This window comes from Lepisosteus oculatus, chromosome 1 (assembly GCF_040954835.1).
Source record: "Lepisosteus oculatus isolate fLepOcu1 chromosome 1, fLepOcu1.hap2, whole genome shotgun sequence".
In the NCBI taxonomy this organism is placed as follows: Eukaryota; Metazoa; Chordata; class Actinopteri; order Semionotiformes; family Lepisosteidae; genus Lepisosteus; species Lepisosteus oculatus.
This window is the reverse complement of record NC_090696.1, coordinates 10,140,522-10,162,005: the sequence shown is the minus strand read 5'-3', so window position 1 is coordinate 10,162,005 and position 21,484 is coordinate 10,140,522. Positions and strand designations below refer to the sequence as shown.

General features: G+C 37.2%; 2 protein-coding genes across 5 annotated transcripts in view; both read left to right on the top strand.

The window, feature by feature from the left end:
- afg2a (AFG2 AAA ATPase homolog A) overlaps positions 1-6,320 on the top strand; it is a 150,831-nt gene extending 144,511 nt beyond the window's left edge. Inside the window, exon 16 of the mRNA XM_006629194.3 lies at positions 4,531-6,320. Coding sequence (XP_006629257.2) covers positions 4,531-4,716 — 186 coding nt within the window. The 3' untranslated portion in view covers positions 4,717-6,320. The remainder of the gene's footprint in view (positions 1-4,530) is intronic.
- Positions 6,321-8,346: 2,026 nt separating this feature from the next.
- On the top strand, positions 8,347-12,326 carry spry1 (sprouty homolog 1, antagonist of FGF signaling (Drosophila)). 4 transcript variants are annotated; one of them, XM_015343894.2, is made up of 2 exons: positions 8,347-8,549; positions 10,537-12,326. In XM_015343894.2, the coding sequence occupies exon 2, from the start codon at positions 10,592-10,594 to the stop codon at positions 11,555-11,557; it is 966 nt and encodes a 321-aa protein (XP_015199380.1). In that variant the 5' UTR covers positions 8,347-8,549; positions 10,537-10,591; the 3' UTR covers positions 11,558-12,326. The 4 variants fall into 4 exon arrangements, with proteins under 4 accessions (XP_015199380.1, XP_006629227.1, XP_015199379.1 ...); XM_006629164.3 differs by having other exon boundaries at positions 8,347-8,914; XM_015343893.2 differs by lacking the exon at positions 8,347-8,549 and adding an exon at positions 8,959-9,544.
- The last annotated feature ends 9,158 nt before the right edge of the window (positions 12,327-21,484 follow it).

Here is a 21,484-nt window from a genome sequence, read left to right as displayed (position 1 = left end):
TACATTCAGATATTCTCATTTTGTATCTACCGCGTGTCTGTTCCAAATTTTTTTCCTTACTATGAATTTAGTAGAAACAAGCTGATATACTGTTCTGTGTAAAGATATCATTAGCATGGTTAAGTAGGACAGTTGCTAGCTATATTGGGTAACTGCCATACCTAGTTAAACAGATGACCAATAACCCACTGATTACTGGGGTGTGATATTCAGGCCAAAGTTTTTTTTACTCTGAAAGTTATATCAGGTTACCAGTACATTTAGCAACGTATAACATGTTAAAATGTAATTTTTGTATAATCCCAGACTCCCAAACTCCTGTAATAATGCTATCTTAATGATGCATCTAATATGTTAAACTAAAGGTTGTACTATTAATGTCATTTATGTGCTGTATTAGCAGGATATGTTGGCCGTGAGCTTCAAATAATACTTGTAACATTCTAAAAGTAGACTATTAGAGTATTACTGTAATTCCTGCCATGTCTTTGAATTTTCTGTGGAAGCAGTTCCACAAGGAATTCTGTCTTTCTAACAGAGATGTTTCGGATATTGTACAGAGGTATATTGAGTATTCAACGGACATGTTGAGATTCAACTCCTAGAGAAAAATGTTTTCTGTCAGTGTGAAATGTAGATTCACTAAACAAACTAGCCCTTTTATTCACAGTGGCTTTGTTTTTGTGGGAAAGATAGGATCTACTAAACAGCCAAGAAGCCATGGGCCAAAAGTACTTTACTGAAGGACCCCTTTTGGAAAAACTGTGATTGCTTGCAGACGACACAAGCTGATTTTACTGTTTGCTTTGGTTTTATTAGTGACCAAAAGCCTCTTGGCAATGTCAAAAGGAGCAAAACCAGGAATGAAGGGATTGTATTCCTGACGTCTTCTCACATATACTTGGTGACGTGAAAAGAGTTTTCAGCTTCTCAACAGCTGCCTGCTTCTTATCAAAAACCAGTTCATAGGGTTGACACATAGGATCTGGAAGAATTTTTCCTTCTCTTTTTATTGTTTTTTTTTGTCCTTGAAGTAGGAAGGAAGTTTTCTTAACCAAATCTTTTTTGTTTTCCACTTTACAATGTTTAAAATTTTCCATTAAACCAAGCGCTCATGTTACACATAAATCTATCATGTGGTTAATATTGGAATTGCATTTCTGTGGATGTTGCAAAAGGCGAAGGATTTGCAGCTCTCATAGGTATAACCAACTTGGCCTTTTATAGATTGTAATTGTTGAAGCACAATGTGTGGGAGTCATGAAGATGTTCTACGTTTCTCATAGCACTTCAATAAATCCCTGTGCTCTGTGTGAACAACACCAACCTTGTGCTTGTTATATAAAAATAATTTCATTTTGGTCCAATCTAGTCTTCAAGAGACAGAATGTGTCTTTTCAGGGGAGTGCAGAAAAGAAAATCAATTTAAATAAGTTAATTAACTCATTTTAAGGAGCAGCGGGTTTCTACGTTTCTAGTTATTTAAATACATACATTTAAAGCTTAAATCCTGTCTTTCAGGTAGTAGAAAGCTGGCTGTTATTTTAGCTTCATGGTGTATTTGGGTGATTGCAGTTCCATGGCCATTTTAGGCTTGTTAGTTTCTTTTGGAAATTGAAGTGTCTAGCACAATGTGGTAGCCCTTGAGGAATTATGCAACCATGACATTGAAATTTATGTTATGACCTTTCGGAAATGCTATGCATGCCTTGTGAGTGAGTCACTTTTTTATGAGAATGACAAATGTCATCTATTGTCTAACAGATCAGATGTTTCAGTTCAGCGTTGCTAGTTTATACTTAACACTTTAATTGGAAACTAAAACTGGTAGTAGGTCCAACTTCAAAAGTTTAAAATGGAAAAAGTTTTAAGCTATCTGAATGTTTGGTCTGTTGCAAACGCAGGGTCACAAGCAGTAGTGTTTTTGTGTACCATCTACTGGAACGGTTCCAGGATAAATGCAGGATTAATACTGATAAATTAGTTTCACCTGTGACCATGACTTTATTTACATGTTTTAGTGAGCTCTTCAACATTTCAGAAAGAGAAAACACCCAAATTGTGGGAAGCTCCAGAAGTCTTAAATAAGTAGAAACAGATTTGTTTTAATATAGACACTTGTTGACCAATGGCTATTTCTTCTTTTATGTATTAAACCTTTGGAGAACGTTTTAACTGTCAATGTGTTTCAGTTAACCTTTCTCAGTTAATGGTTGCTCTGAAAAACAAATAATATTACAGTCCATTATTTTTTCCTCTCCTTTTTGTTAAGTTTTGTAATGCATACAAATTTTAATATGGAAAAATCTACTTTAGTATGTAGGCTAGATTAACATAGTGTCCTCAGAAAGTATTGAGACAGCAATGTCTTAACTGTTTTTTGTGTTTTATAGTCAGGCAGTTTGTAGTTGTAATAATTAGATTAAAAGGAATGAAAAGTACAATAATATTAGTATTAAGTAATTCCATTTGAATGTAGCATAATATTTAAATGAAATTATACTTTGTGTTCAACCCAGTGATTTTAATAAATATTTATTAAAGTCAGTTCCAGAGGTGGCCATACATAGACCATGGAATTACTCACACCATGCTTCAGAATTTACTTGTATGTGCAAAGATGGACCTGGAGAGTTTGGGAGCAATCTTTTATGGACAGATGAAACTGAGTTACTTTACTAAAGTGATGGAAAAGTTGAACCGTGGAAAAAGAAAGTAGCTTCACATGTTCCAAAGAACATCACGTCATCTGTGAGGCATAGTGGAAGTCATATCATGGCTGACTCGTCTTTATAGGTCATGTACCTGATAGTGTCACCAGTAACAGAATTCATTCTGAAGTTTACAGAAATATTTTGTCTGCTTATGTAGGTAAAAATGCTTCCATACTTCCAAATGATCAAAAACAACCAATTCAGTTCATCAGGAGAAAAGAAATTGGGAAATATTTGACTGCCCAAGTCAATATCAAGATTAAAATTCAACTGAGCATACATTTTCCAAGCAGAAGAAACTATTTAAGTCAAGACCCAGGAAGAAGCAAGCACCTAAATGGTAAAGAATTTGGCAAAGAATTTCATATAATTACACAAGGAGTTTGGTGAACACAGTAGGTTGCAGGCTTTGTGCAGTTATTACCCCAGAGTATTATACTCTTAATATTAATTTTTACAGTCTGAAATGTACTTAAAATGAATATGTCCCAATACTTATGGAGATCATTAAAAATGCATGTATCTAAATACATGTTTATTCTAATATGATCAAATGTACACATGGATGTACCCAGTGATTAAAGATGCATTGTACTAGTCATTCCCTTTAATCTCAAGACTGCAAATCCAGACTACTTTTCTGTAAAGCACAAATAATGGTTTTTACTTTGTTGTCCCAAGACATTTGGAAAGTACTGTGAATATTTGGCTCTTCCTACTGTGTAACTGTGTGCCCTTTTTCAAATTCTTTTATACCACATATTTTAGTAGAGGTATTTGAATCATTTCTAGTGCTGTAAGATCATTCTTTTGACATAGACACCTGCGTTCTGGAAAATAGGTAATTTTAGCATTGTAGACTTTCATCATATTAGCTGTCACTGCTAATTCTACAGACTGCAGTAAATCAGAAATAGCTTCAAGTACCTTGTGAAAACACAAAGAAAATAAATAGATGCAAGTTAACTGGCTATAGTTTAACAGGAATACAATTTTAAAAGTCTATACATATTGTTCATGTATGTATGACTAAATATGACATATACATTTGACTAATCAAAAAAGTGAACATCTGAAAAGTTAAGGTGTGAGAAATTGAAATCTGAAAATCACAAGAAAAGGTGAAAAAAAGGCAAAACACCAAACATACACCATACTTTGCATATATTTTTTGGAAAACAAAATGTAATTTAAGGTCTGAATTTACCAGAGACCTCGCCATAGTAGAATTGCAAATAAAATAAAATTATGAGACCTTAAACACATAGTGCATATTGCTCAGTTATCTCCATTGAACTTGCGTAGCCTAATTTAAAAATGTGTTTAAGCTTGCAAATGTAAAGAACAATCCTAAACCCTGCTGTGGTGTGTGCAAGTAGAAGCAACAGACATTCGTATTTCTGTTTTTCAGATGTATTACAGGGAAACACAGAGGCAGCAATACTGTTTTTCTTCATTTATTTATTAAAGGTTAAAGTTAAGTGTGTGTTAAATGAGTTCTGCAGTTAACAACTTTTACATTGCAACCTAGTTGTACGAATGGTACAAATCTCAACTGGAATAAACCTTTCATGTAATTAACTGGGAAGACTATAACAGCTCAAGCCAGTGTGCCAAATGTCCTGTCCATTTTCTCTTAATGTTCTTCCCAGATCTCCAGTTATTTATCTTAGGAGGGTACTGAACACCTATGACAAGACATGAAGAAAGTTAAATGCCGTTGTATGTGTACTGACTTTCATTTGCAAGAAACGGAAGAATGTTTTCTTATATTGGTGAAAGAGCTGCCTTGTCTGTGTTTTGTATCCTACCACAGATAACGGCCCTGTGTCAGGAAGCAGCACTTCTGGCTCTTCAGGAGGACATCAATGCCAAGTACATCAGGGGAAAGCACTTCGAAACTGCTTTGGAGATTGTAAAACCGAGGATTCCAGATTCCCTCATCCAGTCGTATGTTAATTACCAGAAGCAGAGTGGCCTATATACTGCCTCACATTGCTAATAAATCTGCCTTCTACTGTATGACATTACAGTCATTTGTACTTCCGAAAATGACATAAACTTATATAATTTTAATACAAAATGATGCGAAGGATTGTAATAGTTCTTATTTTGTCAAATAGTTCAATGATTTACTTTGAATACAGTACATGCACACATATTAAGCATTTCTAACTAGATCAAATGTTTGAAATCAGATTCTCATATGTAATTATGCTATTATTTATGATCATCTGCGACATACCCATTGTACTGCAGAACATTGTACTGGAACAGTATGAGTTAGGTACCTGGCTCAAAGCTACAACTGCAGTGTCTTCCTAACCAGGTTGTGAGCTCATAGTCTCGCAATATGGACTCCAGAGCAGTTAATTCTACAAGACATGTGTACTGAGAGGCAGGGAACACAACAGATGAGTTTTGGAACCAACAAGAAGCATTTGTTGCATTTCTATTGCTTTTCAACAAATATACACTGTGACTCCTAAATATTAAAGAATCGCATGTTCCATTGGTGACTAATTCAGTCCATATTAGTGTAAATGTTACAGCATGTGGGATGTCCTGTGATTCCTGTTCCTTACTGTTCTGCCCTAAGGAAGAGAGGACTGATGTACTGTAACTGACTTCACAAGAGACATGACTATTGATGCATGTGCCTGTGATGCATCATGAAAGTAACAACAAAGTTGACTAATGTATTAATTCAGACAGCTCTGTGGACATGTCATTCTCACAGGAAACCATGCGTACATGTGCGATGTTCTGGACTGTTCCTTTAGACACAATTCACTGCTATCTACAGTATATCTCCTTCTGTGAATTGAGTCTGAACTGTGAATTGCCCCACATCTCCATAGACATCTGAAAATATCTTGTGGAACCGCTGATGCTACATGTCGTGGGTATAATCTTGGTTACTGATGGGCCAGCGCCTTCTTGGGATATCTTTTAAAATTTCTTCAGATGTAAGATTTATTCAGACATACTGTGAGCTTAACCTGTATATTAAAAAAACAGGAAAACACGACTTTCAAAACATAATGCAAAACAATAATGCAGACATCAGGGACATCAGATTACTGGGTCAGAGCTTCTCCTTGTTTCATTTTTGTTTTTCATCACCAAACTTTTTTTATTAGAATCACAATTATGTTCTTCCCACCTTCTGTCTGAAACAACATACTTTTCTTTTGCTTTCATTTTGAAGGACTTCAGCGTAACTCCAGGACTCTGGTTTTATACTGGTTTGTATCCAATTCACAAGACCACCATACACTACTGGACACTGCAGCCTCTTTGGTTAATACCTGAAATAATACAATGTCAATTTACAGTTAATAAAAAAATACCGGCCCCAGGTTTTTATTTTATAAAACAAGACTTTAATGTGTTTTTTTTTATCTGTATTATTCTATTGAATGCACTATATGCACATTCGGATGTATTCTGAAAATGATGGGAAAAATATTATTTCCTGTTCTTATAGCTTTTGAAGTACCAAAACATTTTATGTCTGTGACAGATTAAAAAGGGGGTAATATACATTACATCATGCTCCTATCTGCATAGGAAGACGTTTAATAAAGAATATTTGAAACCATCGCATCTGTCCTCTTCATGTACACAATATAGGAACAAGTAATAGATTTATTCCATGCTGAAAAGAGAAGAAAACACAACGTTTCGGCTGGGGAGCCTTCTTCGGGTGTGAGGTATGTATACTGTATTCTATATATATATATTGTCCTACCTTTGGTAAGCAGTCAATGGTTAGCACATATTCTGTCAGCTATTCGGTGGTTGAATGATGTGGAGAAATTAAAAAAATCCCAATACGATCTGGAGTAATGAAACGCTTATGACTTTAGGACTTTAGTATTTTTGGTGTATAAAAGCTTTAAATTCTTAGAATCGATTTGTTTAAACGGACGTGAACCTAAAATACCAAAAAAATAGCTTTTCCACGTTATTCAAGATCGAAAACCTGGAGTGCCCAACGCACCACCTTGAACTAGAGCGAGCCACGTGAAAGTAAGACGAACAGAGCAATGTAATAATCTGTTAACTGCCCACGGTTAAACCACTGTTATATATTTAACTGCACATAATTCATAATATATCCGTGTATATAGTGCAACGAGAACAAAGTATTGTAACGTCTCATCTAGTTATTGTACACCTGGAAATAAAACCATGATGTCTATCAGTGGGTTCTTCTCTACAAAGCAATTTTTCTATTGTAAGAGTACAAAAAAAAACTGTTTCGAATGGGAATTATTGCGAAAAACAAATAACGAATGTAATTCGTTCAACTGTTATTTTAAGACACGTTATGGAAACTAATCTCAGCATTGCAGTTGTTGTAAATAGTTACAATTTACCATTTAAAACACATTTTTACTATGTATTTAATCTAGGGGAATAACTGAATTCCAAAGGTCGCAATTCGCGATCTTTGTATTTGGGTACAATTTCCCTTTCCACTGTTCAAAATCCCAGACCTGAAAAAGCGGATTTTTACCGTTGACAGAATCTGAAGAAAATGAAGTGACAGAAACGAGCATTTAACAAGGTTAATCTAGCGATTAGTGATAAAATCGCTAATTGCTGCGATTGATAAAAAATGGACTTTTGGCACCCGAATTAAACGCGAAACCTTAGAAAACTTCGAAGTATTCGTTTTTGCAATCAAAGATGAAACAAAAGCACATTTGACTTCAGTACTGTAGGGTATGCAGTGTTACGTTATTGTTAAATTCTAGTTAAATAAAAGTATTAAAGCACACTGATTTAAAACACATGGAACAGGATTTTGTAACGGGTTTATTACAGTGCCGGCTTCCCTGTCGTAAAAGTGGCCGTTTCACGTGCAATCGGAACCAGCAGGTTGTTCTAAAGGTCAAAAATCTATTGATTTTTCCATCTGAATAGAACAGATTGACTTTGTATTGAACTTCCCATTCTCATGGAGCCGGATGTAATGCATCCTCAACACCAATCAAACCAGACAGCCAGGAACTGAGAGGGGCATCTTGTCTTTCTTCCCCTCCTCATGGGGCGCTTTACGATTTAAGGTGGTTCTGAAATACTTCCTGAAAGTTAAGGCTGTGTTATGGGGGGGCGGGGGGAGACCAGGGAGAAAAAGACCAAAACATGTACACGTAAAAAGAAAGTGTGGATTTTAAAATTATCCTACATTGCATAATATATTCTCTGTAGCTGATGTTTAGGTGGTTTTAATTGGATGCACAGGCGTTTTAAAGAAAGCATAATTTCGGTTTTAGCCAGAAGCGATGCGATTAAGCGCCAACCGAATGCAAAAACATGATTATTTGGGGGGAGAAATATGTAAGTAACGCGTTAAGAGATTTAAAACGATAGCGAATATTCTCCGTTTTTTTTTAAATGAAACTGTGGAACTTTTGACTTTTGTATCTGGTCAGACCATGGAGTTACTTTCCCCATCGGAAAAAAATCCGTTTTTTACGACTAGTTTTAAATTCTTTAATCCAGCGTTTAAAAAAAAAACCAGAGTGCTCCACCTTAAAGCACCACACACCTCTCTCCCTCGCCCACCCTCCCACTGCTGCCCAATGAATTAAGAGCGGATGCGATGTATCCTTTTTCAGGGGCCTGGACGGCCAATGGGAGCGAGCTGGGCGAACAAACACAGACCTCGAGGTTCTCATTCATTCAGTGCAAGAGGCGGCTGTGCAGTGCGGCGCTAGTCTCCCTTTGATGGAGTCTCCCGTGTAGCAATCTGCATGTTCAGAGAATCTTCCTAGGCACGGTACCAGGGTAAACTTGGATGTATCAGCCTCGTCTTCCGACGTATGTTAATTTTCGTAACGGGCTAAGCCCGCCTCGTGTGTGCCTTCGTTACCGTGATGTTGCGTTGACAGTAACGACGTTACCGGACTTGAGAACGGCGCCTCAAGACTTGCCAACCGTATCGGGTCCACTTTTTGTTGCAACGTTTAAGTGTAATACGTGGATTTACTTTTCTGGAACATATTTATGAACTGGTATATGAATGCACACACCCGGAGAAACAGAACTGACGTTGCCTGTTTTGGATTTACAGTCGTCGTTATATGCGATATTTACAAACTTTAATGCATAAGTACAATTCAGGTGGATGGATCTTCTCTGGTTTATTGGTTGATGGATTGGACATCATGGGTAATTGCATATAGGTGAGTCTTCATCCTGTTCGAAGATTTCCGAATTGCCATGTAATGTTACTAGAGCTATGTGGTGCGCAATCGTATTCATATAGCTAGATAGTGGCGCAACTAATGTCCTCGGTGGATATAATAAGCTAAGCACTATAATAATTTACGTCTATTAAATAAATGCGAAGTCATAAAACTTGTTTTTACAAAGGGGTATTTTAATACATTGCGTTCTACGCGTCGAAATCGAGGCACTAAGATGTAACCCCCTCTGCTCCCTGCCACTGTTTTTATTCAGGGTTTTTTTTTTAGTCTGTGTTTAGGAAAGAACGGTCTTCCTTTAAAAATTAGGAAGTTCGCCCTCCTGCGGTAACTCGCAAACACCCCTCCCCCCACGGGGCTTGTTTTCATTCATAAGTTTTTCCTTCCTCCCTCGGCTCGTCTCCGGGATCTGTTTATTAATCAGTTCTTCACTTGCCGTCGGAGAGGGCGCAGCTATACTGCTGAAACCCGCGGTACCGTCAGATAGTGGTGAAATACGACAGATTCAACTTTCGAGAGCATGCTGAACGTGCTTGAGCTATAGCCTGGACTCTTAAAGATGGGTAGTTTTTGCAGATGAACATTGTTGGACGGACTCAGCAGTAGGAGGTAAATTTAGGAATTGTACTGTGCTTTAGGAAAGAAACGCGCGCTGCCCTTCCGATACCGGGACATTTGTTTCAGCAACCTGAACGAAGTCCTTAAGGATGTTTCTGTTCGAATAGTGAACGAAGCAAGGTAAGGGAAAAGGGCCTCTCTTTTTTTTTTGAGGAGACGCACCACGTTTTTCTCTGGCTCGTCCGCAATTGTAAAACGTCGTGTTAAAAGTGGAGCAAATAAGCAGCTTAGTACATCTGTCTCGCAAGATCGGGTTTCGCTTCGGAAACGTGCTTTCACACACGGTCTCACGGCGAGCGTGTGTTGTTTTTCTTGATTCCTAAAGCAGAATTGGTCATTTTGAGCTCTGGAAAAGTATGATTAATATTGACATAGACATAAAAAGGTTAAAAGGTTTGTAATAGTTCAAATTTAACTTTCTACAGTGCCATTTTTACTGCTTGGATGGATGTTTTGGTACATTTAGTGCGTTATTTTAATCTGTCAAATGCATTCGCTTAAACTGTTAAATAAGGGAATCATTTTGTCAATATGGACCTTATCCTCGGTTCGCTGCCGCGTCGCATTTTAATGTTAACTAGCTATACAAATGTAAATAGGGACGGGCAGCATTTGAACTAAACCGATATGCGTGCATTGTGAAGTAGGTTGTTGAAAACTTGGGTAATATGCGCCTTGTTTAATGCACCGATCATAAAACTGAACAGTTATTACAATGGTGTGAAAATCCACGCTAATGAAAAATATCGCCAAAGAACCTCATCTCGCAGTTTTGCGTTCAAAACGATCTGTTATTTACGTGTAAAGAGATTCTACAGATTTTAGCTGAAGCCTCGCTTTAATCGTTTATTGGCAAAGTATTTACATAGTTCAAGCCATTCGCGGCTTATCGTGAAGGCTTCCTGTTTTACGTGCCACGGGGCTCGCTTAATTTTGATTCTCATTTGTTTGTGTCGTTTTGTTTATGCTCCATGTCTTCACAGGGTTTCCGATGCATGCCAAGTCCACAGTGAATGTTGGAAGTTGTGATCACCACAGATGGAGCTCCAAAGTCAACATGGCAGCGGCGGTTCATTCGTTGTGATCCAGCAGCCTTCCTTGGACAGCAGGCAAAGGTTCGACTATGAAAGGGAGCTCCAGCACACAGCCATTCTGTCGTTAGACCAAATCAAGGCTATCCGGTCCAGCAATGAGTACACCGAGGGTCCTTCTGTGGTGAGGAAGCCAGCTCCCAGGACGACGCAGAGGCCCGAAAAACATGAAAGAACTCACGAAATTATTCTTATCAATGTGAATAATAACTATGAACACCGGTCCTCTGCCCAGCCGGGTCAGGTGGGACTGCAGTACAATGCTAGGGTACCTGTGCTGAGCAGGTCTACCAGCACAGGAAGTGCTGCAAGTTCAGGGAGCAATAGCAGTGCCTCTTCTGAGCAGGGGCTTCTGGGGCGCTCGCCCCCAACGCGGCCCAGCTCGGCTCACCGGTCCGACAGGACTGTTCGGACACAGCCCAAGCCGACCGCTCCGGCCGAGGACACGCTCAAAATTTCAGGGAAAGAGGGTATCGCGAAGCACCAGTTCATATGTGAACAGTGTGGGAAGTGTAAGTGTGGTGAGTGCACTGCGCCGAGAACCCTGCCTTCCTGTCTGGCCTGTAACAGGCAGTGCCTCTGCTCGGCAGAGAGCATGGTGGAGCACGGAACTTGCATGTGCTTGGTGAAAGGGATTTTTTACCACTGTTCGAATGACGACGAAGGGGACTCGTGCGCGGACAATCCTTGCTCCCTCTCCCAGTCGCACTGCTGCTCAAGATTCCTGTGTATGGGATTAATGTCTCTGCTTTTCCCGTGTTTACTCTGCTACCCTCCTGCTAAAGGCTGTGTGAAGATGTGCCAGGGCTGCTATGACCGAGTAAAGAGGCCAGGGTGCCGATGTAAGAACTCCAACACTGTCTATTGCAAACTGGAGAGCTGGCCCTCAAGGAGTCAGGACAAGCCCTCCTGATTCTTGTTGCTGGAGAATTTTCTCTCATGATATTCTTGCTGTTTATCAGATCTTAAGCACCTCCCATCCCCTTCTCTACTGAAGAATCCTTTTTGGAGTATGTCTGGAGTATGATACCACTTTTGCTGTTGGACCCTTCTACAAACCAGTGTTTGCCTTACAGTTCTTTGTCTCTTCCTCAGCTACTCATTAACACACTTGACTCATTGTAGAGAATTTCTTTTTTTTTAAGGGAGAGTTCCCTGTGCTTCAAGCTTCGTGTGAGAGCAGCCTCTTACCAAATCTGTGAAGGACTATCTAGACAATATGTAGCTGTTACCAGATATCCATAGCAACCAAGACTTATTTTTTATCTTAAGTAATCGGTGGGCGCCATACAAAACTGGCCAGTTCTGTTCAGTTCAGCTAATTTATCTTAAAAGTATTTCTATAGGATCTGGTTTTCTCCCTACTTCCAAATATTCTGTTCATGGACCACAACCGTGGCATTTTGTATTTTTATTTTTTTTGTAAATTTATGTATAAATCGTAAAGATGAATTTGGGCTATTTTTGGAGGAAAATGTCTGTTAAAACACTTTGTTGTAAAGAATATTTATTATGTGAAGCTCTATTATTTTATGATATTTATTGCAAAAGACTGTCTTGAAATTTTACTCATGTCTGAATATAACAAAATATCAATACTTACTGAAAATTTTAAAGGGTGGCACAAAAGAAAATACCTATGTTAACTATAATGCAGAAAATATATTAATTAATGAAAAATATTTCTTGTCTTGCGTTTTAATTTCCTGGAAGGCTTGTGTTGATTTCATGCATTGAAGCTAATTTTTTTACTTGATCAAACCAAGGTAAAATATTCTGGGAACCTCACTTTAACATTAGTCTGATATCCAAATTGCAGCTTTAATATTCAGGGAATTGATGAACCAAAAGTTATGCAAGTAGTTTGTTGCCAATAATTGCTTCGATCTCTGAGTATTTTAATTACCTGTAATAAATTTGCCCTATTTCCCTCTTAATCCTCACTAAACGTAGTTTAAACCTCACAATTTTTCTGCATTGCACAGAACAAGTTGTTCTTCAACTCCTCATTTAGTAAAATTACATTTGCCATTGAAATGTTCTTGTGAAATCAGTTACACTTTAGATGGAAGTATAATCTCTGCTGCTCATGTATTTTCTAAAACTGCTTTTTTTCTTTTGGTATGGTTTTGATGCATAGTCATCTTTGCTACCTCCAGGGTCGGCCTTGTTAATCTGTTGTATTCTCCATTAATCATTAAGATAAATTTGCCTTTGCTTTCATCTTAAAACAATAGGCTTTGTGTTTAGGTACACAGATCTACCTTGTGACTACCTTGATTTTGTTGTTCAGAACCTTAAGTTAAAGCTCATACAGAGTCTTGATTTTGATGTTTTTCGGAGTAGACAGAAATATAGGTATGCTACTAAGTGTTTTTTGGTTTTCGTCAGAATATGAGGTTATTGCGTAGCATTTTACTTGCATAGCTTGACATACTGCATGGGGAGAAATGCATTAGTCTTGTACGATATGTTTTTTTTAGAAGTTTTAATAATGTAGAAGGTCAATTTAAGGACTCCATGAAGTTAGACCCTGTTTTTTTTCCCTCTAGTTTTATGGCATTAGGGGGGTGTTTTTATTTCACAACAAATGGTCCAAATTGTACCCTAGAGTATGGAGCTTTAAGAATTAGGAGTTATCTAAATTCAGGGCCACCTGTTCAAAGATAATAAACTTGCTAGCAGCCTGCTGAAATTTTATAGTATGCATTCTGTCTGCAATTGCCAGGATACACTGAAGGTGCTGACAAGAGTAACACAGCCTCATTTGGTAACATTTTTTTTAGGCTTTTGTCACTTTAGGAAACATGGTGGCCCTGGGGGGAAGTTACTTGTCTGTTCCTTGACTAAATCTGACAGAACTCTTTGTGGCTTTGACCGAAAACACATGCAACATCTATAAATACCAGGGTTGTCTTTGAAACATGGAGTGAGTAATTAACCACAAGGTATTTTTAGATTGCAATGGTTTATACCCTCAGGGCTATGCAATGGGGTTACTATTTCTTGGATTGTAGGCTTGTGGTATTTTGGATAATTGTAGTTCTGGTTGCTTTAGGTAAACATAAATACAAAGAGCTAACATCTGACAGTTTTTAGGAGCTCAAATGCAAACCCCTGAATTCAAAACGACGAGATAGTGGTTAGCAAAGCAGTGGTTAGCAGCTTTTGAGACTTCTTGGTACTCAGATTTTGGTTGCTAACGTGCAAACAAAAGACCTGAGTTTAAAACATGGAACATTTAATCAGTTCATCCTTAACCTAGTGGCTCAGTATATGGTGTAGTTACTGTGAGTCTAAGCAGTTAGAAGTAACTGGGTTTTTACTACTAAATGGACCTGTCTTAAATTTCTGTTTTTTTTTTCAACAGGAATGAAGCTTTTGTTACTATGAATAGTTTAGTGCAGATTAGCGGTTTGCCAATTTCCTGTTACCTTTCAGAGCTGCAATTTGAGCCCCACTTGCTGCTGGCTCTTTCACAATTGAAAACAATAGGAGACTTTTTCAGGTTTCTCTTTAGAGCTCTTAGACAGAGAGGAAGTGACTAAAGCTGTACTTTACAGGTAATTAACAGTAGATAATGTTTGCTCTGGATTTGGAAAGCAGATAGAGGCAAGCATATGTATTCGGCTCCTCACTGCCTGCATTGTTTTTTTTTTTGGTAACGCATAGTTCATAGTTTGGAATCTACAATAATGTCTAGGAGGGTTGAGTACACGTTCTTAAATCCTGTTTGGAGGGGCTTTATGAAACACTGTTATTAACCAAGTAAATATCAAGTAAAGTAAATTGCATAACATTTTTTTTCCCCAAACGGATGGTCTGCCTGTTTAATTTGTGTCCCCGTACCCCCAATACACTATTAAACTGTTTGCTGAAACACTAAATTAGAGTAGAGAATGTCTGTCAAATGCTAAAATCTTTGTCCAGTTCTATAGCAATAAGCTTGTACCAAAAGCATTTTGAAGGTCCTATTTTGGGAGTTTACTCTGCTTTTGTAAACAAACGTATTAGGCTGTTTGGACCTGAATGCTTTTATATGAATTCAAGTTAACTTTTCTGTTCATTTTATCTGCTAGAGATTGCTTACGATTATGAACAACATCTTAGTTTAGAGCAGCCTGAGACTTCCTCTGGATCTTAATGATTTGTGCAAGTATTTAGTGATTCCATCAAGTAGGTGAGCCTCTAATGTTTTCTTACGTGAGTGTTTGATTTAAAATTGGTTCCCCCCACCACACACCCACAGAGCTGTTTTCGGGGGCAAGCAGAATTGCTCATTCTGTCTGCTATGACAGCAGTTAGGCTATAAGTGCAAACATTCATGATTACCTTCTGAGTCAGAGTGGAACTGCTGTCCTGTACATTACATGGAGGCAGGATCACTGGTTAGCAGACAGCACTACCATTTGAAAGGTTTCCATAAACATTCATGGAGAAAATTAATCATAAACAGCAGTCTTAACTTTCAGTTTTCCTAACCTCATGTGTTTTTCATTATTTTCCTAATACCATATAAGTAGAAATTAGTAGTGGGGGTGGTGGTTGTGGTGTGGGGGTGGCATTTATTTTACATTTAAAGTTATTTCTAAACGGAGGAATGATAGTCTTAGCGACTCATCATGTTCATTGGAGTTACTCAAGAGCCTTTCTGTTCTTTCGGGTTTTAGGTCCTGAATGCCATTTATGGTATTTTCATATCTTTTCATAATTAAGCCAATACAGTTTTTTTAATACTGAATGTTTTACATGACCTCACAAAAAAAAGCTCATGCAATATGATTTTAGAGAAAATGAATATTTGACAAATCTACCATACACCCAATTTGTCCAGAGCTTTAAGTACACAGGTCTTCTTAGAGGCTTTGAAAAAAAATACAAGTAGGGATTTATTATTAGTCTTTTTTAAAGGAATTGCCAAAGAAAGTTGTGTTGAAAATAAGGAAGTTCACTTTTGAAACCTGAAAGCTTTTAACTTTGTGTTAGTTTCCTTTTTAAAAAGTTGTGCAAATGTTCTTAAGAAACCCAATCAGTGCTTCCTTTAAATTTGTGAAGGATTAGTTGTCATATTTTCACTTCAGTCTACAGTATTAAGGAAGTATGGAAAGGGGAGTATAGTAGATCTGTTTCTGCAAGTAAACTATTGCTTTAAAAAAATCTGCCTTTCAATGTGCTCCCAGAAATTACAGGGAGGGATAGAGTGAGGAAAGACAGAGTGCAGCTTTACAGCTGCTTATCTCTCACTGTCTCCCAGGAAACATTTCCAGGAGCCTAAACAACACTGCTTTTTTGTTTTTTCTTTGCAGGGGTCTGGCAGAGCTGTTGCATAAAGCTACCGTTAGACAAGCGGAAAAACATGCAGACATACAGCATTCCTTAATGTAAAGTTTTGTTTAATCCAGCTAATTAAGCGCTAATTGTTTTACACTGCAATTTCCTGCCTTTTGTATGGATAATTTTGCATTTCAATGTGTATACTTAACAGCTGAGATTCCCATAGGCAAATACTGACTCAATGGAATGCTTTTAGATGTTGGGGAATGGTCCTCCTTTCGGTGGAAGAAAAACGATGCCATCTTGTTTTGTAAACGATTCTTAGTTTAGTGAAGTGCAGTGATATTGGGATCACAAGCCTTGTTAAAAAAAAACATGGATGAACACAACATCCTTAAGGGAGATCAGTACAAATAACACCCGTGGTGGTGCAGTTCTGAATGCATCAGATCAAAATGTGAAGGTTCAACTGATATCAGAAGCATTCAAATGATCCATGTAACAGAATAAATACTTGCCTGACATCTGTCCATCTTGCCAATGTTACTTGCAAGGTGTGTTTGTTATTACTGTAAGTTATATACATTGTTCTCAAATTTGTTTTGGAGGTTTTCTCAAGAAACCAATCCTTCTATCAGAACAGTGATTTTAAATTTAAACTTGATGTCTCACCCCAGCTTCAGAAATTGAGTAGTATTTCAAATAATCACAGTGGCAGTGAATGAAACAAAAAGCACATCTTTCAATCTATTGCAAGGCTTCTCTTTGTCCTTTTCTGGTGTCGACTAACTGGCCCTGTCTGACTTAAACTCCCATTCTGACTCCTTCAGAACACTAAAAAGAAACTCGAGCCGCTGTCTCATTGATATGCACAACATAAGCCGGTGATGACATGACAGTGTAGTTCCCAGGATCCTCTTAAAAAGAACCTTTCAATAGCTCAATAACCCTTACCTGGATAATAAAAGTTAATAACATTATTTCCGGAGAGCATACAGTTGGCTATGGTGAATGCAATTTTCTACAATCTGGGAAACAACAGGGACGGTTATGTACATCTTGTTCATAACAAATTATAATTTAACTGTTACTTTCAGTAGCTCATAATCAAAGCACATTTATTGAAGATATTTAATTTAGTTACCTGTAATGAAAAGCCAGTTTTAGCAGGTATTGATTTTTCATCCTTTCCAAATGGTATCATATGTAATGCAGTCAGTGGCATAGATATAAATGTTAGGAAAAGAGATTTTGCTTTTCATGTACACGAATGTTTCATATCCAGCATATTTAGAGCATATTCTAGGAAGAGATTGAGTTGCTCTCTAGAAATATAGAATTGATGTTATCAAAATTCGGCTACCCACTAGATTTGTGTATTGCTTTGGATAAACACGACAAAATTCATGGCTCAACATCTCAAATATCATGTCACTTGGCACCTACTGTAGTAATGTTGTATGAGCTGATAAAACCTGCTGGTTGTATCTCATGCTAATGAAGTTTACATAATTTAATTATTTTTTACAGACTTATTCACTTAAATAGGCTTTATACAATATAACATGCTGTACTGCAGTTGTCAATGTAGATGTCTCTGCAAATCCTGATCTCCAGCTGTCACCCACACATTTTAGACATTTTCACCTTACAAACAAACTACACTCAAGTTTCATATGCAGTTCCTGTTTTTGGTAGCTCTTTAATAGAAGTTCTTTAAGGACTAAATGAGCCTTTTCCTTTAGGTTCTTCTGAATTTGCCAAAATCAATCCAAGGTCAGTTTCTGATTTGTTATAAAAACTGTAGTGATGCTTGATGACTTCACAAAAACATTTACAAAGAATTTCTCACTATTTCCAAGTATGGTGGGTTAACAACAAAGCAAAATTAAGAAAAGTAGATTCCAAAAATCAGTTTAACCTTGTCCTTCTACTGACCTCTGTAGGGTATCTTTCCTGGTAATAGTTTGTTAATTTCTTCTGTTGATCATAAACATGTTTTATTATACAAATATATTTATAAATATTGTGATGATGAAATAAATATTCAATATCAACACTAAAACAATTAATTTCAACTTTTGTTTGTAATTTTTCATTGGATTACATATTAATAGCAAATAACACTAAAAATAGTTTTCTAGTGTTTGAATGCAGCGTGTTTAAAATACCAAAGGCAACATCGAAGTCCAGTGCTTTTGAAGCTGCTTTAAATCTGTGTTGAGGGATTGCAGTCACAAAATTATTTTGCTTTGCTCTGGGGAAAAAAATATTATTTTTGATGATAGAGCCGACCCTTAACTATGGTTATGTTAATAAGTCATTTATGTATGGGAAATTATATAGTCACAGCATTTGTGTTTTTGCTGTATACCCCCCTAGCAAAATTAAACTTGGCATACATTGTGAGTCTTGTGTGCTTTGTTGATGGGGCCCTGGACTCAATTATGTCCTCTGTTTTCCCATCTGCCCTTGAGATTTTTTTGATTCTGACTTTCCTGTCCCTCTTTTGCCTACAGTTTACAACAAAAAGGGGAAAAGTGCCCCTAAACTCCTCAATTACAAAAAAAGGTTTAAATCATTCCAGGGAGGCAGTGGCCCCTTTCAAGGGAGGTGTCCCCCCTCCCTTTAAGATTAGACCACGCATACAGCCAGATGGTTCCCGTCTGCTGGCTTTTTTCAATCCACTTCCTCCCACACAGACAGCAGAACCCCCGTCCCTCCCCAACTGGCCTTTCTGTTCCACGGCTGGAAATAATCTTTTATTGCCCAGTTGTTCGGAAGTGACCTCCTGCCCTTGATTAGATAGGGCTGGGTCCTATCACATGATTGTGTTTGAGCTGGCAGTTTCTTTTTTATCTAAGCTTGGTGATCCTGTGTCAGGGATAACAATGAAAAGCTTTGCAGACTTTTAGTGTGTCCACAGCTCTGCTGGGGGCAGTTTGTGGGGGTCACATAGGGTGTAGAGAAGGGAGGAGGAGCTCTGGCTGCTGTTAACCTCTCCGGTGCTAGTTTACTTCCTCCTGATGATCACAGGAGAGGTGTCTTTCAATGCCTTTTTCTTTTTCATCTGTACAAAAGAGGACCTGCAAATCTTCGCCAAGAATGCAAAAGGCGGGAAGTTAGAGCTGGCGTCTTTCAAATTTTAGATTCTTGTTGGCCGCTTTTCAAAATGCACCAGTGGGCATGAAAATAGGAATTTCTGCATCCCTCCAAAACTCTCATCGTATGATTACCTTTTACAGCCTTTCTTTTGTTTTAAAGTATTTCAAAAAATAAGCACATACATACACATACAAAGCCCAAAACCCCAAACCCATTTTGCAATTAATGTTTTAATACACATTATGGCATCATTATAAAATGATGTACCTCTTCCCATTTCAATCTAAATACATTTTTAAAAAATAATTAAAATAGTTTTCCTTTTTCCTTTTTTTATAGATTGTTAGGTGACCCGGTGGTAGCTCTTGAAAAAGAAAAACATTTTCTTACAAGAGTGCCAGTTACTTGTTTCACCATGTATTAGGTTTCACCTCCTAAAGCCTCTTTCAATTTTCTAAAAACACGTACTTGTTTTATATTGATAATTTCCAAGCCTCAAACATGTAGAATGTTCAATATTGTGAGCTGGCACAGACTTTTCATTTTGCTGCTGTTGTGTTAAATTACTTTTCAAGGCATATTTTTTTTTCACCATATGAAATAATTGCAGTAGAACGATATTTTGGATTTGGTTTAGTCTGATCAAACAACAATGAAAAAAAATGTAAACCTAAGCCAAAAACAACAGAGGTAACAGCTTTGTGTAATTTTAAGAAATTCAGCAGATGTCGACAAATTCTGCTATAGTAATTAAAGTGCTTTTTTCTATTCATCGCTCTTGTTCCTATGGTACTATAAAACACAACAATGCATCTGAGCTCTTATTACAGCTTGTGAATTAGGCCAGAGGATTTGAATAGGTGTGAATAGACAGCAGAGCACCTAGATTACAGCTATTGAGAGACAATGCTGAAAAAATGTTTTGCTACCAGTACTCATTAAGAGTGACAGGTCTTATTCTGAAAAAGACACCCAAAGTTTAGGGGTTACAGAGAAAGACAGATTAAAATGCTGTTGTTCTCTGCCTATTATTTTGATAACCAATTTAAATTATGAATCAGAATCTTCCACCTGATGTGACTGTCTATAGGAGCCACTATAATCAGGTACAAAACCGAACAGGTGAAAGCAAATGTCTTGACGCCAACATTTTACTTTATCACATTAATATAGTGGGCATTCATTTAATGTATAGTTTGCGTTTTCCTTACCCAGCAGTAAACCAGATATGGGCAAATTGTCTGTGTTAATTTTCAAGTTTCTTATCAATCTGATGTTTTTCCAAACCACATAAAAGTCTCAACTGCCTGCAAATTATTTAAGACAAAGCCTTATGAGTTATAAAGTGTTTGACTCTGCACAACTGGTCCTTTGAAACTGTACTGTATTTAATGCCTTTAAAGTGTTGATGCTAATGCTTTTAAAATACCTCTTGATGTTGCCTCAAACATCAAGATGTTTTGAAGTAATTTAATAAAATAAATAAATGATCAAAGACATATAATTCTTTTTGTGCTGGTTACCAGCTGCAGTTTAATGTTTTGAACTAGTTAAAAGAGACCATTTGTATTGTTAATTTAATACACGGAAAGCCAATTTAGCACACCGTGTAAGAATAATTTTTGCAGTTGATGGCACTTTGAGTGTGGATACCCTCCTAGTTGAATTTATCCATGATTTGTGAGAATTATTTTAATTTCAATCTAGCTAAGCAGTGTAAATTGCAAACAAACCAGTCTATTGAAATGTATAAAACAGCATCCTTCTGCAATATCCTAGAAGGCCTGATCAAAGATATTAGCATCTACATATTTTTCTTGATAAAAGCTTGAAAATAAATGAAAAGAAACTTTACTGGTTTTACATATCTGAGCTCAGAATTTGTATCTGAGAGATACTGAAGAATACTCATTTCAGTTTTTTAGATAAATTCCAACAACAACCCCTTAAATTAGTATGTGTTATACAGCTCGCTCATGCCTTTTCCACATTTTCTTTCAGACGTGAAGATTCCAGGATTATCTGTACATAGTAAGATATGGTCTTGTGTGGGGGATGTTCTCTCCTCTGTTTCCAAAAGCTCCAAGGGTCTTTGACATCAAAGGAATGCATATGGAGAAAACTTATCTGTTGTTGATTTTAGGCTTATGCAGAAGCAGAGGGTTATGGAAACACTTCAAGGAGTTAAAGGAATAGCCTATATCATCTTTTTTTCACGTTTCTATAACCCTTACATTTTAAGGATCATGGCACGTGTACTCTGCTTGGATTGTCGGTTTGCCAGTCTAAGTAAGCATTCGAGCTGTGATTAAAAGTTAAGATTCCTCAAGGTTAAATACTGAAAAATGTTGGTTCGAATATCAGTGTCATGCAAGAAAAGGGGGTTTTAGACAATCATGCAACCACAATCCCTCTCATTCAGCTTTGAAGATTTTTTTTCAGAAATATTTTTTTCTTGGAA